The 16,969-nt window shown below is 41.4% G+C and overlaps 1 protein-coding gene across 50 annotated transcripts in view; it reads left to right on the forward strand.

Moving 5' to 3' along the window:
* LRRFIP1 (LRR binding FLII interacting protein 1) overlaps positions 1 to 16,969 on the forward strand; it is a 146,207-nt gene that overhangs the window by 84,740 nt on the left and 44,498 nt on the right. For 13 of the 50 annotated variants that reach the window (XM_082465589.1, XM_082465551.1, XM_082465553.1 and 10 more), the window contains exons 3-9: positions 672 to 689; positions 4,023 to 4,070; positions 5,691 to 5,735; positions 6,357 to 6,407; positions 9,373 to 9,411; positions 12,988 to 13,041; positions 15,288 to 15,350. The exons of 6 other annotated variants lie outside the window; for them this stretch is intronic. In XM_082465589.1, the coding sequence (XP_082321715.1) occupies positions 672 to 689; positions 4,023 to 4,070; positions 5,691 to 5,735; positions 6,357 to 6,407; positions 9,373 to 9,411; positions 12,988 to 13,041; positions 15,288 to 15,350 (318 nt within the window). The remainder of the gene's footprint in view (positions 1 to 671; positions 690 to 4,022; positions 4,071 to 5,690; positions 5,736 to 6,356; positions 6,408 to 9,372; positions 9,412 to 12,987; positions 13,042 to 15,287; positions 15,351 to 16,969) is intronic. 31 more of the 50 variants (XM_082465597.1, XM_082465558.1, XM_082465593.1 and 28 more) reach the window with 13 other exon arrangements.

Genomic DNA, 16,969 nt, shown 5'->3' on the forward strand with positions numbered 1-16,969 from the left:
CCTGACTCAGTCCAAGTTTTGTTGAATGAATGAATGAACGGTTGGGTGGAGTAGACATCTCAGTCTTACCTAGAGATTACTACAAAATTAGGAGAAAGCTCTAGAGCAAACTAATGTGTCAAGGTATGATAATAAGCTTTTCAAATTTTTTTCAGTTATATTCCAGTGATCACTCCATTTGACTGGAATTTTCCTGGTATTCTGTTTGTATCTGTTGAATTTTCCATGTATTCTGCATGAATCAGAATGTGAAAGCCTCTGTCTTCACTCTTTGTGAATTTGACCAGTTGACTTTCCAATTAAATTTCTGTACTTTTTTGTTAAACTTTGATCACGGTGAAAAGAAATTTTAAATTGAAGATGGAAGTTCTTTTTCCCATTAACGGTAACAGGTTATGCAAACTTCTGCATTAGAATAGTAGCAGGATTCTTGTAGACTTGTGCGGACATGCCTATGTTTCACCAACATATCTAAAATAGAATGTAAAATCTGTTATGAAATTACTGATTATTTCAATGAGACTTCAAAAGGTTTTTTTCATTCATATTTTTTTTCCAATATGGCTTTTACTCATATTTCTAGGTACTTACAGAACCTTTCTTTCTGATGTTTATACTTCTGTAACTGGATTTTATATTTCTTTCCCAATTTCTTTTGCCCTCCTCTATAGATCTATCAGGTTCAAAAGGTAGGCTCTTCCTTCTTTATTTCCTAATTTGCATGTACTCTTTTTCCCTTGCCAAGGACCTGGTCACCTTTCAGAAATAACACCTTTGATTGAAAACTCATTGAAGTTCTTACTGCTTCTTTTACTGCTTTATTTATGAATCGGTTTCAACAAGAATGCTTAGGTCCCCACTTCAGCCCACACGCAAAGCAGCCGTCAGCATACATTTCTGTGTATTGAAAGCTTTTCCCATCTCCCTTTTCTCAAGAAATTAGAAAATTGTTTAAGAAGAAAAATTAACTCTAAGACAAAATAAAAATCACACCTCAGAATTTGGAAAACCTTTTGCAATCAGATATTTAAAAAGAAAGATTATCCTCTCATATAATTGTATTAGAAAGGGTTTAAGCTATCAAGGCATATTACCACACATGAGGAGATTATTACATACTGATTTAAAATCTGAGTTAAAAAAAGAAAACGACGATATAACAGTAAAATCCAACAGCTTAAATAAAACACACCTGCCTTCTATCCCCAATATTCTCGGTTTCCTAGTATTTTGTAAAAGCAGCTGAGGTTTAGAAATAAATGCACTGAGCAGGCCAGACACAGAAAATAAAGAGGAAAACAACCTAGTCAGTGACTCCTGATCCAGCAATAACAAAGGAAGGAGTAAGCGGTGCCCTGAGAACTTATAGAAAGTGTTTACAGTGAGTCTTTCCCAAAAATGAATTGTTGTTACTTACGACACCTGTGATAGCTTCGTGTTTACGAATTTATTTAGTTTATAGATAAAGAAGAACTGTATTTGTCTTTGAGAGCAACTAAGAAAATCAAAACAAGGTGACTTAATTTCATAGGTTAGAACATGCCAACCCTTTAAACACTCTATATCAGTAAATTTAAAATTCTGGTTTTGGATTCCTTTACCAGCTACAGTTCCAGATTGCCTTTCCTTCCTGCCCCGCTCACTCTGCATAAGTACTGTCCCCCAGAGTGTTAAGAAACCAGTTAAGTAGGTGCCAGAATCTATTTGGACATTGTTAGTTTTTGCAGGGTCCACTTGGAAATGTATATTGAAGCTAGAGTTCCAACCCGTACATAGAGAATCTAGGTAAGAATTTCATAGGTAAAAGACAAGGCTGGGAACCATCACAGTACCCGATGGAGCAGGACATAATTGCCTAAAACCTAGACAAGGGACTCCTATCTGGTCATTTCCACTTTGATTCATTCCCATCTGGTGCTGGATCGAGATTATTTTCTTTTTACCAACTCACCAGGGATGCACCCGTAGAACTTTGTCAGGATGGTCATTTGTATACAAAGTACAACTAGAGGGAGAACAGGAAGCCCTCCATGGGAAAACAGATACACATTTTTATAATAAAGATGTGTCCAAGGGAGAGGAAGGTTTTCCTTGTCACTAAGACTCAGGAAACGGAAAAGGAAGCAGTAAGGCTCTGTTCCAGCCCATCAGCTACATCCATCACGGTTTTTCTCCTGCGGAATCAAAGCTGTTTCTGAAAGTCAAGCACTTCTTCATTCGTCTGGCTTTTGCTTCCTTCTGCATGAATCACTGGCTAATCATAGCAGTTTACATTTGCAATATCGTACACTTTCTAGAGTTTGCTGTGCTGCCACTGCTAGCTAACACCAGGACTACTCGTTAACCACACTTAACTGTTTCCAAGGGTGTCCTCCCTCCATGGAATGGCATGGAGATGTAGCTGTAGAGTTACAGCAGCTGTTTATAAGGCCACCTGTGGACTCGAGGAAAGACTTTAAATACTGATTCTTATTTTTGTCCTAAAAAGAGCAATAGGTAGAATGCAGTATTTGATATGGGTATAGAATTGGCCAAAAAGGGAAATATGGAAATAGAAAATCAGATAACACAGACTTCTTTTGGAATTTACTTTTTGTCAATTTCTATAGGCCCCCTCCTTTTTAAAAACCACATTTTCTTTCTGTCTTTATAATTAAGCCATGAGATAAAGGAAGGTTGATGGCATCAAATTTTCACATCTGGAATTTCACAGTGAGAGTGGGGCTAACATGAATTGAACGCAGAATAGCTTTAAGCCGTTGCATTTCACTTAAACTGATGTTAAAACATGACTTTAGGAAGTGTTTACGTTTATTTCCTTTCTCGATTTACAGTCTAAGGAAAGGAACTTACAGAAAAAGATATGGCTTATGTGCTTTGGATATTAAGGTTCTGTATTGTTTGAATTTTTAAAGCATTGTTAAATTCTCCCTCCTGATTTTCTTCTTCCAATTTTCTACTTGCTGCCACCTCTAAGAGAAAGGGGCAAGACCATTGAAGAGCCACATATATAATTTAAATCTGGCCGCCCTTCAAAATAAATGGAAACTAAACCAAACATAGCAGTAGCCTGTTTTGGTAATTGTAAAACAATTTCAAAAATTGTTGTGTACTCTAGCATCCAGTTTTTTTCTTCTGATTATAAGCTTTTCATGTGTAAGAGGAAAATCCTATCTATGTCATATGATAGGGGAGGTTTGGATGGTTGTTTCTTGCTTTTCTTATTAGAAATTGAGGGGAAAGTGAGGAGAACAGCAAAGCCCCATTATTTGAGAGTCTACCTGGGTTCCCACCTGAATTTGGAATTGCTGTATTTAGTAACAGTAGTAGCCACCCTGAATCTGCTTTTCTGTTTCCAACTTGGGCCATTGAGGTTTAGACAGGCAAGCTGAAAACATGGAGGTGTTGGCTAAAGAAAACACCAAGCAGAACTTTTCTTCCCTGGGCCAAGACCTCTTCTGCAACAGCCTACTTGGTCATCTTGCCATCAGTGGCATGTTATAAAGACGTCCACAGCCCAGAAATTCTCGAGGGCCTAAATTTAGCATGGCTATCAGATAGCTGGAGCAAGTGTACCAGAAATCTAGGGGCAGCACACCATTTCTCCCCCTTTCCTCTGGTGTTCTCACTCCTGTTGTAGCAACACGGGAATGGCTTTGGCTTCTCTTAAATCGTGCTTTATTCCTGCAGTACACCTGCTCTGAAGGCATGGACAGCTTTATAGAGGGGCTTGAAAGCTGCTGGGCTCAGTTTGGATTCCTGGTCTCTCCGGAGGCCACCCCCTCGTCCCAGGACTGCTTTGTCCTGGGCTCTCTTGTCTTCCCCGAGGGAGCGGGTCGGGAGGCTTCACAGGCTCACAGGCCGCCTGGGGGGCAGAGCCTGACCATGTGCTTCCCTGCTTTGCCTTGGCATGCTACCTTGACCCTGAGGCTAGGCAGCAGTTTGGAAATGCATGTCAGAACAGTGTCCTATGCGATTACCGTTGCACTTCTTGCCTAATTTTCTTTCCCTTCTGTCTGTAGAAATATTATGGGCTGGATACAAAGTGGGGCGACATCGAGCAATGGATGGTAGGCCTTGAATCTGATTTTTAAAAGCTTAAATGGTTTGTAATTGGATTCTTCCACAGTTTAATTACATGGCTAGATCCCTGTTGCACCCTAATTTAATACTGAGCGATTTCCTGCTGGGCGTGCTTGCATCTGGCCTGGTTGTTTATGTCCCATGTGAAGCCTGGTTAGAAGGGGCCCTGGCCAGGCGTTGGTGTCAGGTCTGTTCAGTAGCAGCTGACTCCTGGAGCTTCCAGGCCAGCGTTTGTGAGGGTCTCCACCCCGACCATGACCCCGATCTCCTCTGCAGTGGACTCCCCACCGGGGACACTCAGGCTGGACGTGTGCCCCTGGCGCGAGAACCTTCCCACGAGCATCCGGTCCAGCCAGCTCTAGTTGGAATCCAGGGGGACACGTGATGCTGCGTTTCCTTCACTCACGATTGCAGTCAGCTGCCCAGTCACCCCATTCCAACCTCTATACTTCCCTGCTGGGTACCCACCCCCACCCCCGTCAGCTGTGCCTGAGAAACCACTGTCCTCTGGTGAGAAAATTCCTTTACCTTCTCACCCTGTTTCCTGGCACGACTTAGCTGTCCTCCTTAGTCGGTTAAGAGCTGGCCCGCCCCTCATGATACCCCTGTCCTTACGACCCTCCCAGGGGGAGATCTTGCCCCCTGGCGGGAGGTTCTAGAAGAGGGGGTATTCCAAGAGCTGTCCACTGGTCCCGAGGGAGCACGGCTTCATGCCTCCTCTCATGAATTCATCCACCTGAGCGCTCCCCACCTCTTCCCTGTCCTTGTCACCTTGCTGACTGGCCTCATGGACATCATCACATACCTGTAGCACTTGAGAACCTGGCCAGTATGGAACTGTCCTATTAGATGTCCCTGACACATAAAATAATCTAAGGGAGCATAAAATTACCTAACATTTAGAGATCTGTGTATAATATAAAAGAAAACAGTTGTTGAAATATAAAGAACACACAATTCCTCTATTTAAAAAATTATTAACTTCAACCTCTGTTATGTGTAAACCATCATTCCAAGTTTATATGGCACCGGCAGATATATGTTTATCAAATCGTAAGACACAGTTAAAAGATGTGTCAGTGTTTTATATACCACTGAGAAAGAAAAAAAAAGTTGCTAATTATAATCATGAGCAACTTTGATGATAAGATATGCCCCGACTTCAGAGACGTCCAAATGCAAAATGGAGCACCTTAGAATGCACAAGATATAGCAGATAGGGTGGCACCCGTATTGGATCTCTTACGAAAATGATTTCTCCTCCGATTCCTGAAGAGAAGTGAGTAAGGTTTTGAATGTAAGAAGAAAAGTAGGCTGATTTAAATGGACCACATTAGATTCAGAAAAAATTAAGACCCTGCTTTTCACCCAACGTGCACTTGTTTTTAAAGCCAAAATGAAATATGCCGATTATTTGTGTGCTTAAGCCCCCCACCCACTTTTAGAAGAAAACATTTTCCCCCAGTGGTTTAATTGAAGCCTTTTAGCAAAAGCAAAGAAAATATTTGTTTGACATTTATATCAGAAATACTGTATTATGGAGTATCTAAGCCTTCTCCGTGTCTGCCCCTAACCTTTCTGTGCTGTTTCCTCCGTTGCTTTGGTAGGAAGACAGTGAGCGCTACTCCCGTAGATCCAGAAGAAGCACGTCGGTTAGTACTGTGTTCATTCATTACCTCGGCGTTTTGACTGAAGTCTGATTTGCAGTGTTAATGGCTGAAATACATAAATTGTCTCTCTATCCATCTATCTATATGTATATACATCTATCTATAGATCTGTATCTATATATCTTAATGATACTTATGAAAGAAATTAACTAACACTGATACTGTTACCTAAACAAAGACTGTGAACTCAGCTTTTAGCATTTTGACCTGACTTTGGTGAGGGGAGCGTGTTTGAAAATTTTCTGAGTATTAATATATTCATGACAGTTTTAGTGCTTTTTTCGCTATTGAATACCCATGAATAATTTGCAGAGTAATATGCATTAAGCTACATGTTTGTAGGTTACCAGCAAAGTGAATACCGTCACTGTAATGAAATTAAAGTCGTGGTACCCAGAACCAGTCTTCTGTTAAACAGAGGTGCACAAACAAAGCCCTTTTGGCGAAAACCCAGGCTCACGTGCACTGAGATTTTCAGAGGGGCCTGATCTGCCCCCCTGCCATGTGTCGGGTCAGCCGCTTCCCTCTGAGAGCTGGTCATTGGTTTCTCTGTGTCTGTTACACCATCTCCTCATGGTTGTTTTCATCCTTTCTTTTTCCTAGGCATCTGATGAAGATGAGCGCGTGTCAGTGGGTAGCCGCGGAAGTCTGAGGGTCAGTAACCAGGATGGTTGAGTTTGCATGGTACAGTCTGCGTCCACATTCCTGGCCCTTCCATCCCTGCATTCAAAGTTCTTGTTCATTATCCCTGTAGCCTTACATAGTCAGTATCTAACTAAGGTGCTTATTTAAAGTCTATTCAATGGTGGGATGTCTCTTTGTGATGTAGAGAGATTATTGCTAAGCGTAAGCAGTTTTGTTGTGTCTTCCTCCCCAGAGTGGACGTCCTCATTTGTTCGTGTTGGTCCACATCACAAAACTGCCCCATTTAGAGTAAGTTGCCTCATTGCTAGCGTGGTGAAGGGGAGCATGAAGGCTCATTCTGTCCTTATGGAAGTCCACATGCTCCCCAGCAAATTGGAATCTCAGTGAAAGTAACTACAAGTTAAAGTATCTATTATTCAGTGATGTTTCCTATAAGCTCCTTGAAAGCTGCTGTAGGCTGCTGGTGGAAAATTGGAGCACATTGAATCCATCCAGCCTGGGGCCTCAGGAGCCTTTCCTTTCATCAACTATAATGAAATCTCTTCATCACTGACAGCCTGATGGTTGATAAACACAAATACACATTCTTCCTTAAACATTCCAAAAATCTTCATAATTATACTTGAAAACATGGCATGCTTTGGGAAGTGAAGTAGAGAAAAACGTGTTTTGCTTAGTCCTTTAAGTCAGTGAATTAATCTGAGCGTGTCGGTGTAGTTTACCACTGGATTAAAGCTGCATCTCTCTGCTGGTAATAATTCGGTCTCAACGCAGCCACTCCATTTTACTGAAGGACTTAATCACCGTGGCAATTAAATCATGATACAACTCCTAGCCTTTTTATATACGCACCAAATGTACATTTAATTTAGCTGTTTATAACAATAAACTAGAAAGGTGATACAGTCAGCCTTCCATATACCCAGGTTCTGCGTGATTCAGCCAATCACAGATTAAAAATATTCGGAGGGAAAAAGTCCAGAAAGTTCCATAAAGCAAAACTTGAACTGGCAATTATTTACATAGCATTTTACATTGTATTTACAACTATTCATGTAGCATTTACATCGTATTAGGTATTACAAGTAATCTAGAGATGACTGAATGTGTACAGGAGGGTGTGCGTAGGTTATGTGCAAATACTATGCCATTTTATATAAGGAACTTGAGCATCTGCAGATTCTGGTATCTGGGGGGGTCCTGGAACCAACCCCCGCAGATACCGAGGGATGGCTGTACACTGTTGCTTTGCCATTAACAATTGTCATTGTCCTGAAAGTGCCAAAAGCATATCCATCGTGGTTTTGCCGGAAAGTTACGGTTCAAAGGTGAAGTCAGTTAAAGAGCTTCCTTGCTATTTGAAACTTTCTCCTTAGCCATGTAGTTGTAACTTCCTCACATGCCCTCTGACATGATTCACGCGAGAGGAAGTAAGATTTATGTAACCCAAACATTATCAATGCAAAACTCAGTTTGCAGAATCTGTAGACAAGGGTCAGAAATTATAGCTGTCCAGCAGGCGCAGGAGAAGGTCGGGTCCTTGAAACCAAGTGAAGAAGATACCTTTTCCAGGAGAAGGGGAGTGATCATGTGAGCACAGGACTCACATGACCATTGGCCAAGACGTCGGTGAGCTTGACAAGGGCACTTTTAATGGAAATAGTGAGGGCAAAACCTGACAGTTTTGGGCTCAAGAGAGAATAGGAGAGAGACTGGAGAAAGAACCCAAACTCTGTTTCAAAACAGCATTTTCCATCTGCGATCCTCCTTGAAATTGTATTCAAGATTTTGTTTGTACTTGCATTTTTCTGGGAAAATAATCTGTCACTTTCTTAAGATTCTCAGAGGGTTTCCTGATCCCAAAGAGCTTAAAACCATTGTATTATTAGTGGTTGTTTGGGTGTTTATAGCATTTATTTCATTTTCAACGATTTTAACCAGAAATGAGCTAAATTTCTGTGCTGGACACCATTCTTTGCCAAGATACAAGCCTATTTGTTTTAGGATATAAAAGTTTATGGAGGAGCTCCACAATTAGGGTGCTAAGTAAGAGACGGGGAGAAGGTGGAAAGTCAGCAGTGGATGCGTTTTCGTCGTTAGCCGGGTGGCGTGCTCCCCTGCTCTTTCCCGTGATGCACTTGATCTAAAGAAATAACTCTCTTTAAAAATCACAGACCTTGAGAACTTGGATCCTGGGGATAAGAGTCAAACCTTCTAATTTTTACAGACATAGAACAAGCCCAGAGCAGCGAGGAGGCCTGCTCAGGGCCAGGGTCCTGTGACAGCATCAATCCCGAAGCCCCTCGGGGGCCCGGAAGTGGCCTCTCCTGGTTGGTGGGCGAGCAGGGTTCCCCTCTGCGCCTCCCCCGCCAGGGGGCTCATCTCATTCCATCTCTGCGTAGGGCCAATCTCTGCTGTTTTTCATATTTTAATATTCGGAAATCTTTTGTTTGCAAAGTTCAAAGACCCTATCTTTTATCTCTTGACTTTCTCAAAATACAGGCCCTCTTCACTCCACTGACAGTGATGATAAACCCTTAAAAATGGAGGAAATTTTTTTTCTAGCCTTTGTATGGAATTCTCAGAAAACCTAGATTTAGATACCATAAGTACTTAATTTTCTTTACTTAAAAATTGAGAGTGACACATCTGATGACCTTTTGCCTAATGTAAATAGAATGTTTCAGGTAGAGGAGGAGAAAGGATTGCTCAGACTGCTTCAGATTCCATGAATTAGAGCAACATCTGCCGTGGAAGTTTTATTTAACGCTAATGGACTTTATGGTGATGCTAACGTAATTGCATTTGTAAATCCACACGAGATCCTAGAAGTCATGAAAAAAACTTAATTTCATTAAGATTTTCAAGACTGCCTGTTTTTTGTTTTATGTTTCTGTTATGCCTTACGTAGCTTTTTAATTGATTTTGGGCAACTCTTTTCTGTTGTTTTTCTCTTCCATCCCTCCTCTGACAGTCGCAGCCTGACTTGGAGTACGGGGGTCCCTACGCTTGGGTGAGACGGTTGAGCAGACGTGTGACCTGATCCTAATAGTGTTGCGCGGGAGATAATAACCTGTGGCGTTTCCACTAATCTCATGAGCCTTTGTACACCTTTGTTTGAAAAGACACACATGCCACGCAACTGTTCTTACCTGGGGACTGAGAGCCGGAGGGCAGGTGCACACACCACAGCGAGCTCTCTTCTTCCCGGAGCCTCCTGGGTACAGCTCTGACCCTCATGGGCGGGTCTGGAACCCAGGTGTGGGTGCTTGACCATCTATCTCCCTCTCCCGGCGGCCTGTGAGCACCGTTGTCTGCCAGGCTCTGGGGTAGCAGCTGCAGACACCAGATGGGAAAGATGGTGTCTTCTTCAGGGAACTCAAATCAGATCAAGAATTCCCAAGCCTCTACATTTCCTTTAAGAGATTGAATTTAAAGTCATTTTATCTAATGAAAAATTTATTATTTTCTAATCTGTATCCTTTCAAATTAAATGTCCCAGGTGGCTCTTTGGCCAGAAAGTGCTCTTTGAGAAAGACCCCAAATCCGGTAACAAAAACGAAGCCTTTAGATTTAAATTCAGAATTTCCCTTCTTACATCCATCTAGAAGAGTTTGTACGCCTTATGCTTTCTGAAAACCCTGTAAACTTAAATTACACTGAAAGGAAGAAAAATGTAATCTCACCAGCATTAATCACACTCAGCATTACAGTGACTCAGCACTGAAATTATTATAGCGGATTATCCACTTCTTCGCTTGAAGGACTTTTTCCAAAAGGATTTTGTGCTTCATTCATTCCATTGCACTGAAAAAATATCTAGCAAACTCCGGTTTTTAAAATATATTTTTACCCTTAAGATGATAATTCACAGGACCACACATCGGCGCAGCACGCTGGTCCCCGGAGTCTCCCGGTGAGGCTGCTGTCCTCCACTTTAAAACTAAATTGAGTGCATCAGGGATTGCACTTCAGAGCTGTGATTTTGCCTTTCTTATTTTGTTCCCCATCTCTAATGCCCTTGAAGGTGCTCTGTCTTTTGACTCAGTAGAAGAATACCTAAAACTATTCATTAAAATAATAACAGTTGCCTTTTGCATGGTCACGCATGAAGTTGGTTATACTTTGACAGCACTGCATGTAGCTGTTAGCATTCTGACTAATCACAAGCTACCATTAGAATAATTGGTTTTGATGGGACATTTATTCTTATATCTTGCTTATCCTCTTTTAGACAATGCTGATTGGTGAATGTCTTTATTTTGTTCTCTCTTGGAGCAGTGCTTCTCAATGTTACTATATGTAAGATTCACCTGGGGAACTTGTTAAAATGCATATTCCCGGGCCTCTGGGTATTCCGATGTCCTAGGATGGGAAGCACGCCCCGTGACCAGGATGCAGGTGGTCTGAGGAGTGTTGAAAAAAAATTCTGTAAAACAAAGCTAGGTGAACATCCGAGACCTGACTTAAGATGAAGGTGATATATGCCTTCTGTGGACTTTTTATTCTAATGTTGTTACAGGTAATTTTCAACTCTCCTTATTACCCTCTTATGCCACTAAAAACAGCTCCACCCATCTGAATTCAACACAGAAAAACTACCCAAGAGGAGAAAGTTGGTGTGTTCTTTAAGAAGGTCAAAGTACTTCTCACTACAGAGATGTTGTTGGTGAGGTCAACAGATTTGGGACTACGTCGTAGGGATACGTTCTCTATGACAGAGTTTCATTACAACAGAAAAGTGTGGATGTTCCACAAAGCCTTCAAAAGAAGGGTCTTTCCTGCATTTTCGTGGAGGGCCAGAAGAGAAAGGGACAACTGAAGGAGGGCATTTGCTCTCCCAACCTTCACCCACCCTCTGCTCTACGCTGCAGGCTAAATAAGAGAATGAGAAGATCAAAAAGGAAAAATCCATCTACAGCAGTATGTATTTTATAAGCAACAGTGGAAAGCCAGAGGGTTTATATATGCAATACATTTTTCTTCCTTATTTATTAGCAAGGTAAAAATCATCTAAAATTGATTGATGTTAGCCTTCAATATTAATTTTTTCCAGAAACTAGCTTCTAAACAGATATCAAAGGAATAAGACTGAGGTCTGAAATATACAAGTCCTTGACATGCAAGATTATTTCTCGAGAGAGAGAAAAAAAGGAAATTAGACTGAATAAAATTCCTGCCAATCTCCAAAGGTTTTTTACTATCAAATTTATTTCAGAAATGTTTTAATGTACTCATAGTTTTAAATTTTAATTTTTAAGGATTTCTACATACTCTTTTTCATTTAGAAACTTCGAATAGACTTGCTTTTGAATTGTAACACAAGTAAGTACACAGTTTTATAGTCAGGGTTTCATGAATCTGGATTTATAATCTGCCTGGAAATCCATATATTTATTCTTCATCAACATCACAGCTGCATAATATGTGCTGAACCGTCTCCCCTCCCCCAAACTTTTAACAAGGAAACATATCCTGTCCTTCCTCAGTACCTAGCACTTACCCATACAGTCAGCACTGATCTGGGCACTCATTTTAATCAGCTTTAATCCTCACAATGGCCTTGTAAAGTATTTATTACCATGCACGTTTTCACAGCCAAGGAGGTAGAGGTTCCAGTGGATTAAATAACTTGCCTAAAGTTATATGACAAAGCTTCTACTTGGAATCTGGACTCAGGTCCATGATCCCCTGGCATCTCCTTCCATTTTTAGCAGTTGTGGGGACTGCTCCTCCTTTTTCTGTCTCAGGAGCTGGTTATGTCCCTGACACTTGGCAGCTCTTACCTTGAATCAGCAGAAATTTCCTTATAGATGAATGAGAGCAGTTCTAGAGCCCGAGCTTTGGCTGGGAATTGGGAAGAGAAGGGAGACAAGCATATGCTTAACTTAGTCATTCTCTTTTTTTCTGGAGAACAAATTATGAAATCATGAAATATGTGCTCAGATTTCACTTTGAAAAATAAAGTAGGAGGACTGGATGAATGAAAAACTGATAGAGAGGATATACTGCCACGATAGACATTTTTTCCGTGATGAACGTTTGCATTTAATTATAAATTGCGTAGACGCTCTCTCTGAATCTTCTGAATACAGCTTCATAATGAGCCGTGGTTTTTAAGGACTTCATGCTGAACCAAGAACCAAAGACGAATTGACTCAGGTGGAGGTTTATCAGCCCACGTTGCCTGGCATCCAGGCTCCTCACAGGCTGGGATTCCCGCATCACCAGCACAAAACTGGAACCAAAAACTGCCGAGGAAAGCAAGTGCACCCAGGCCCGTGCGCCTCACTCCATGGGGACTTGGCATTTCCTCCCGTCCCCGAGTGAGTGCCCCCTAGTCACCAGTGACACTAAGAGGGTGATGTGATCCGCCGACGGGGCTGGTTTCTCCTGAGGTGTAGTCGAGCAGATCAGGAGCGTGGAGGCAGCGGGGGGGGCCTGCCGGGATGTGTGCTACCCTGGCCGTGTCCATCCGCTGCACTCCAGAAGCTCACTTTATACCCGGCTAATTCTTCCCTGCTGATCTGTACCTGTGTCTGCGTTTGTATACTGATGTCCGTTTTTCTCCTTTTCTTCGCTGAAACAGACAAATGGTTACGATGGAGAATTATCACAGCCCCTGAATAGAAGATCTGGCAGGGTTAGTAAATTTGCATGACACGAAATTCAAACAGGCTGCTGCAAAGCTTTTTTAAAATATCGCTAAATTTAGCTTCTTTGGTTCTTTTCTGTGTTATAGTAGTTCTCTGTGTGTGTGTGTGTGCATGATAGAATGAAAGCTAATGTTTTTCAGTTGGTTAGCAATCTTAGACTGTTCATCTTCTAACATTCTAACTGTTAAGGTAAGAGATCGACATTGAAAGGAATCTCTTAGGTATTAAAAGGTCGAATTAAGTACTAGCTCCTTCATTATCTTATTGCCCTGGGTGGATGTGTGTAATGTGCATATGAAGTGTATTCCACCCGCAAATATACTTAAATTCAACATTTCCACTGTTGTCCACCTCTCATTTGTAATTTCAAAGACGCGTGCCCTAGAGCCTGTGTTTTGCTGAACACTGATGCTCGCAGTGGTCATAGCTCCAGGGAAGGAAGCAGAGGGACGCTGTCCAGGGTGGGAGAGAAGAAGAAATGAACCGATAGCAGGGCCTTCAGGAAGAAGTGGGGGAGGTCTCAGGGTTTACCAAGGAGGTCATTGGGGATTTCAGATGGTTAAACCAGATACATTTTAATTCAGTTTCCCGACCTGCTGCAGATCTCTTATACATTACATTATCTAAAATCTTCCTGTTCCTGCATTTGCTTCATTTATTTTCTTGTAGTGATAAATTTTACTAGCTGTATAAAACAGTATTTCTTTTCATTTGCCTTAATTATATTAAGCAATATCATATATACGTTTAAATTATATTTTCAGGTTTCAAAGGTTTAACGGGACACCCTCTTAGCGTTCTGAAACTGGCTAGTCCAGTTTTACCTTCTCGTTCCTATTAAGGATTGCATACGCTTCTGTTTCAGCTAAGCTCTTCTCGTTCCAAACTAAAAAATCCTCCCAGTTTAAAGGCTGTGTCTTCCTATTTATGTTGCCTTTTGCACTGACAGCCTTTGGACTTTCTCAAGCTCTGTTATGTTTTTCTTTAAGGTGATACAGCACTCCGGGGACAGAAGCAAGCAACATCTGTTCCCTTCTTACAGGATGTGGACAGTTTTGCTTCCTGTGCGCAGCGTCCCTGAGGGCTGTTTAGTGCTGGCTTTATAGGGCAGGAGCTCTGACGGCTCCCCACTGCTTGTTGGGGTTAAATTGACTAGTTAGTAACTTTTCACCCTACATGCGTAGTTTCACCATATCGATCACAAAGAATCATAGTTCAGAGTTGGAAGTTACTTTAGAAGTTCTTTAGTCCAACTTCTACCCAGTATTACATTCTTCTCTAGAACATCCCAAACATGTAGTTGCCAGCATGTTTGTGACCATACAAGGTGGCATCAAGCTCTACGTTGTACATGTATCCATATATTTTAATCTTTGATTTTTATGTTGAAACGGTAGAAGTGTGCCTTATGATTTAGTTAAGAGTAAGTAATGCCTCTAGAAATCAGACACAAAAGAACTTGATTATAAAACTGTTCACCACAGAGTGAAATTGGATATAAAATTGATTTAATAAATAATCGAGAAATACCGGGTTGGCCAAAAAGTTCATTCGGGTTACAAAAACCCAAACAAACTTTTTGGCCACCCCAATATAACGATTGAAGGACCAAGTAACGTACTTCTAATGTAGCATCTTATATAGGAGCAGAAAACTCCAGGAACAGTGTAAGGATGGGTTTGGAGAAAAATTGGATGGGAATGAGATATTTCATAGACGTCGGAAGTACCAGTCTGGGGGCAGGAACAAGATGGCCAGACTGATGATGTCTGTTTCCTCCCTGGAGCTTCAGGGCTGAGCTGTAGCCCTCAGATGTCTGGGCTGAGGAAAAAGTGAAAATTGTGCAATAAATGGAATTTTAGTTACCTAAGAAGAGATGTCATACGGAAAGTCTAGACTAAGAGGTTATAGATGGTCCATCATGAGATTTAGTAAGGAATAACAAATAATAATAGCTAAATTTAAATGTAAATAATTAAATAATGATAATAGTTAAATCACACGACCTCACTGAGATATTAACACTGAAAAGTAAAACACAGCTTAGAACCCCTAGTGGTTAAGAGTTTCTGCTGTAGTAGAGGGTATCAGTTCTCTAGCTGCCTCGGCATTCCTGGAGTACTAATACTGGTTTGGTTGTGTCATTCCACATTTGCCTTTTGACTGGGACAGGTGGTGCTTTGGGGAGAGTAAGGAAGTGCTCATCACTTACCTTGTCTTCTTTGCTGCTCAGAATTCCAGCTACGGCGGTGACAGCAGATTCTCTACTTTGTCATCATCCAGAGAGGACACCTTGGTTGGTTTGCATTTAAATCTTTCACATCCTCTCTGCAGAAACTACAGGTTTTGTAGCATGCAATCCTGTGTGTGTAAATTCCACTCTCTTTTCTCTTTGAATGTCTATTTTATGAAGTTTCATTTGGATAACTGTTAAAGTCCATTTTGGGGTGGTAATTACCATGATATATTTAATTCGGATTTAGCCCACTCTCTTGCATTTGAATTCAGATTCAAATGTTTGAATACAAATTGTGGTGTTGAATTAGGTACAGTGAAAGAAAGTATGTGGCTGTCTGGTAGTTGGGATTAATCAAAAGGGAAAGAAGAAAGACCTGAAATTCTTTCCTTGAGAATTCTTGAAAGCAGAATTACTTTGCAGGGTACATGCATACTTGGGGCAATTTCACAAGGATGGAATAGACTTGGAATGAAAATCAAATCAAATCCAAACGTCCACACAATAACGTTCCTTCCCATACTTTAAGAACATACACCAATCTTGATAGGCAGATATTTCTCAATTATTTAAGAGCCCTAATAGGTAAGGCTTGTTTATCCTACCTAGGTGAGATTTGTATTCACTCAGCAAACATTAGGGAACTAGTTTAGGTAGGAAAGTCACAGAGACAAGCAGGTGAGTTAGGTCCTCTGGAAGCATTTACTTCTAAAACAGAAGACAGACCCCCTCGCCCCTCACACTCGTGCAGAAACTGATTTTGCCAGGAAGTGTCATAACAAAGAATGTCAACTGAATCTTAAAGAATACATAGGGGAAAAGAAAGAATAAATAGAAACTAACCAGGTAGAGCCACAGTAGTCTAACTCCTAGTCCTTCCTTCGTCCTCACCCCTGTCGTGCCTCATCCCCGCCCCCAACTTTCTACTCCTGCTGCGTGGGGAGGGCGGAAGGGGGCGCTCCAGACATTGATGAAGCTCCTCCCTCTTCCCAAACTCCCACCGCTGCCCCTCATAATAACAAATACTCCAACCCTTCCTTCCCCTAGTATGTTAATTCTGACTGAATATAAGATCAACTGTAAGCACCAAAGGATTGGTGGGTTTTGACGCCTTGAGTTTTTTGTGTATCGTGTGCATTTTCTTAATTCAGCGGGAGATTTTGCTGTTGAAAAGAGCACTTCGTCATTCAGAAAACTTTACTTCCAAGCTTAGATACTTTCTGTAAAATAGAACATGGTGTTAGTTATCTAATACTTGGATGTGAATTATTCACCAAAATTAATTGACAAAATGGCTTCTACCCAGGGCATTCTCCCAACCACTGGAACAAGTTTCAGGGTTTGTGTTCAAATATTAGAAACTTTCTCCCTGCCCACCCCAGGATTCCACTTACCTGCCCCTCAGGTCATTCTGGTGCACCTGATCCAAGGCATAGGAACGACTGGCACAAGTTACGGGATCTCGAAAGGATGGGGAAATGTCTTAGGGTGCCACCAAGTTACCTCAACAGAACTACTTCATCCCCTTCAAGGGCTGCCCTGGGTTTGTGTGATCAGTAGAATACTGCTGACATGGAAATCTGAAGCAGCTAGCCTCCTCTTCAAGGGTCCTTTAATGTGGATAGAACATTTTATTTGGGGAAACGGCTAATTTATATAGTAGTATTCCCCAGAAATCT

The sequence above is a fragment of the Balaenoptera physalus genome (genome assembly GCF_965194825.1).
Source record: "Balaenoptera physalus genome assembly, chromosome: 6".
NCBI classification, from domain to species: domain Eukaryota; kingdom Metazoa; phylum Chordata; class Mammalia; order Artiodactyla; family Balaenopteridae; genus Balaenoptera; species Balaenoptera physalus.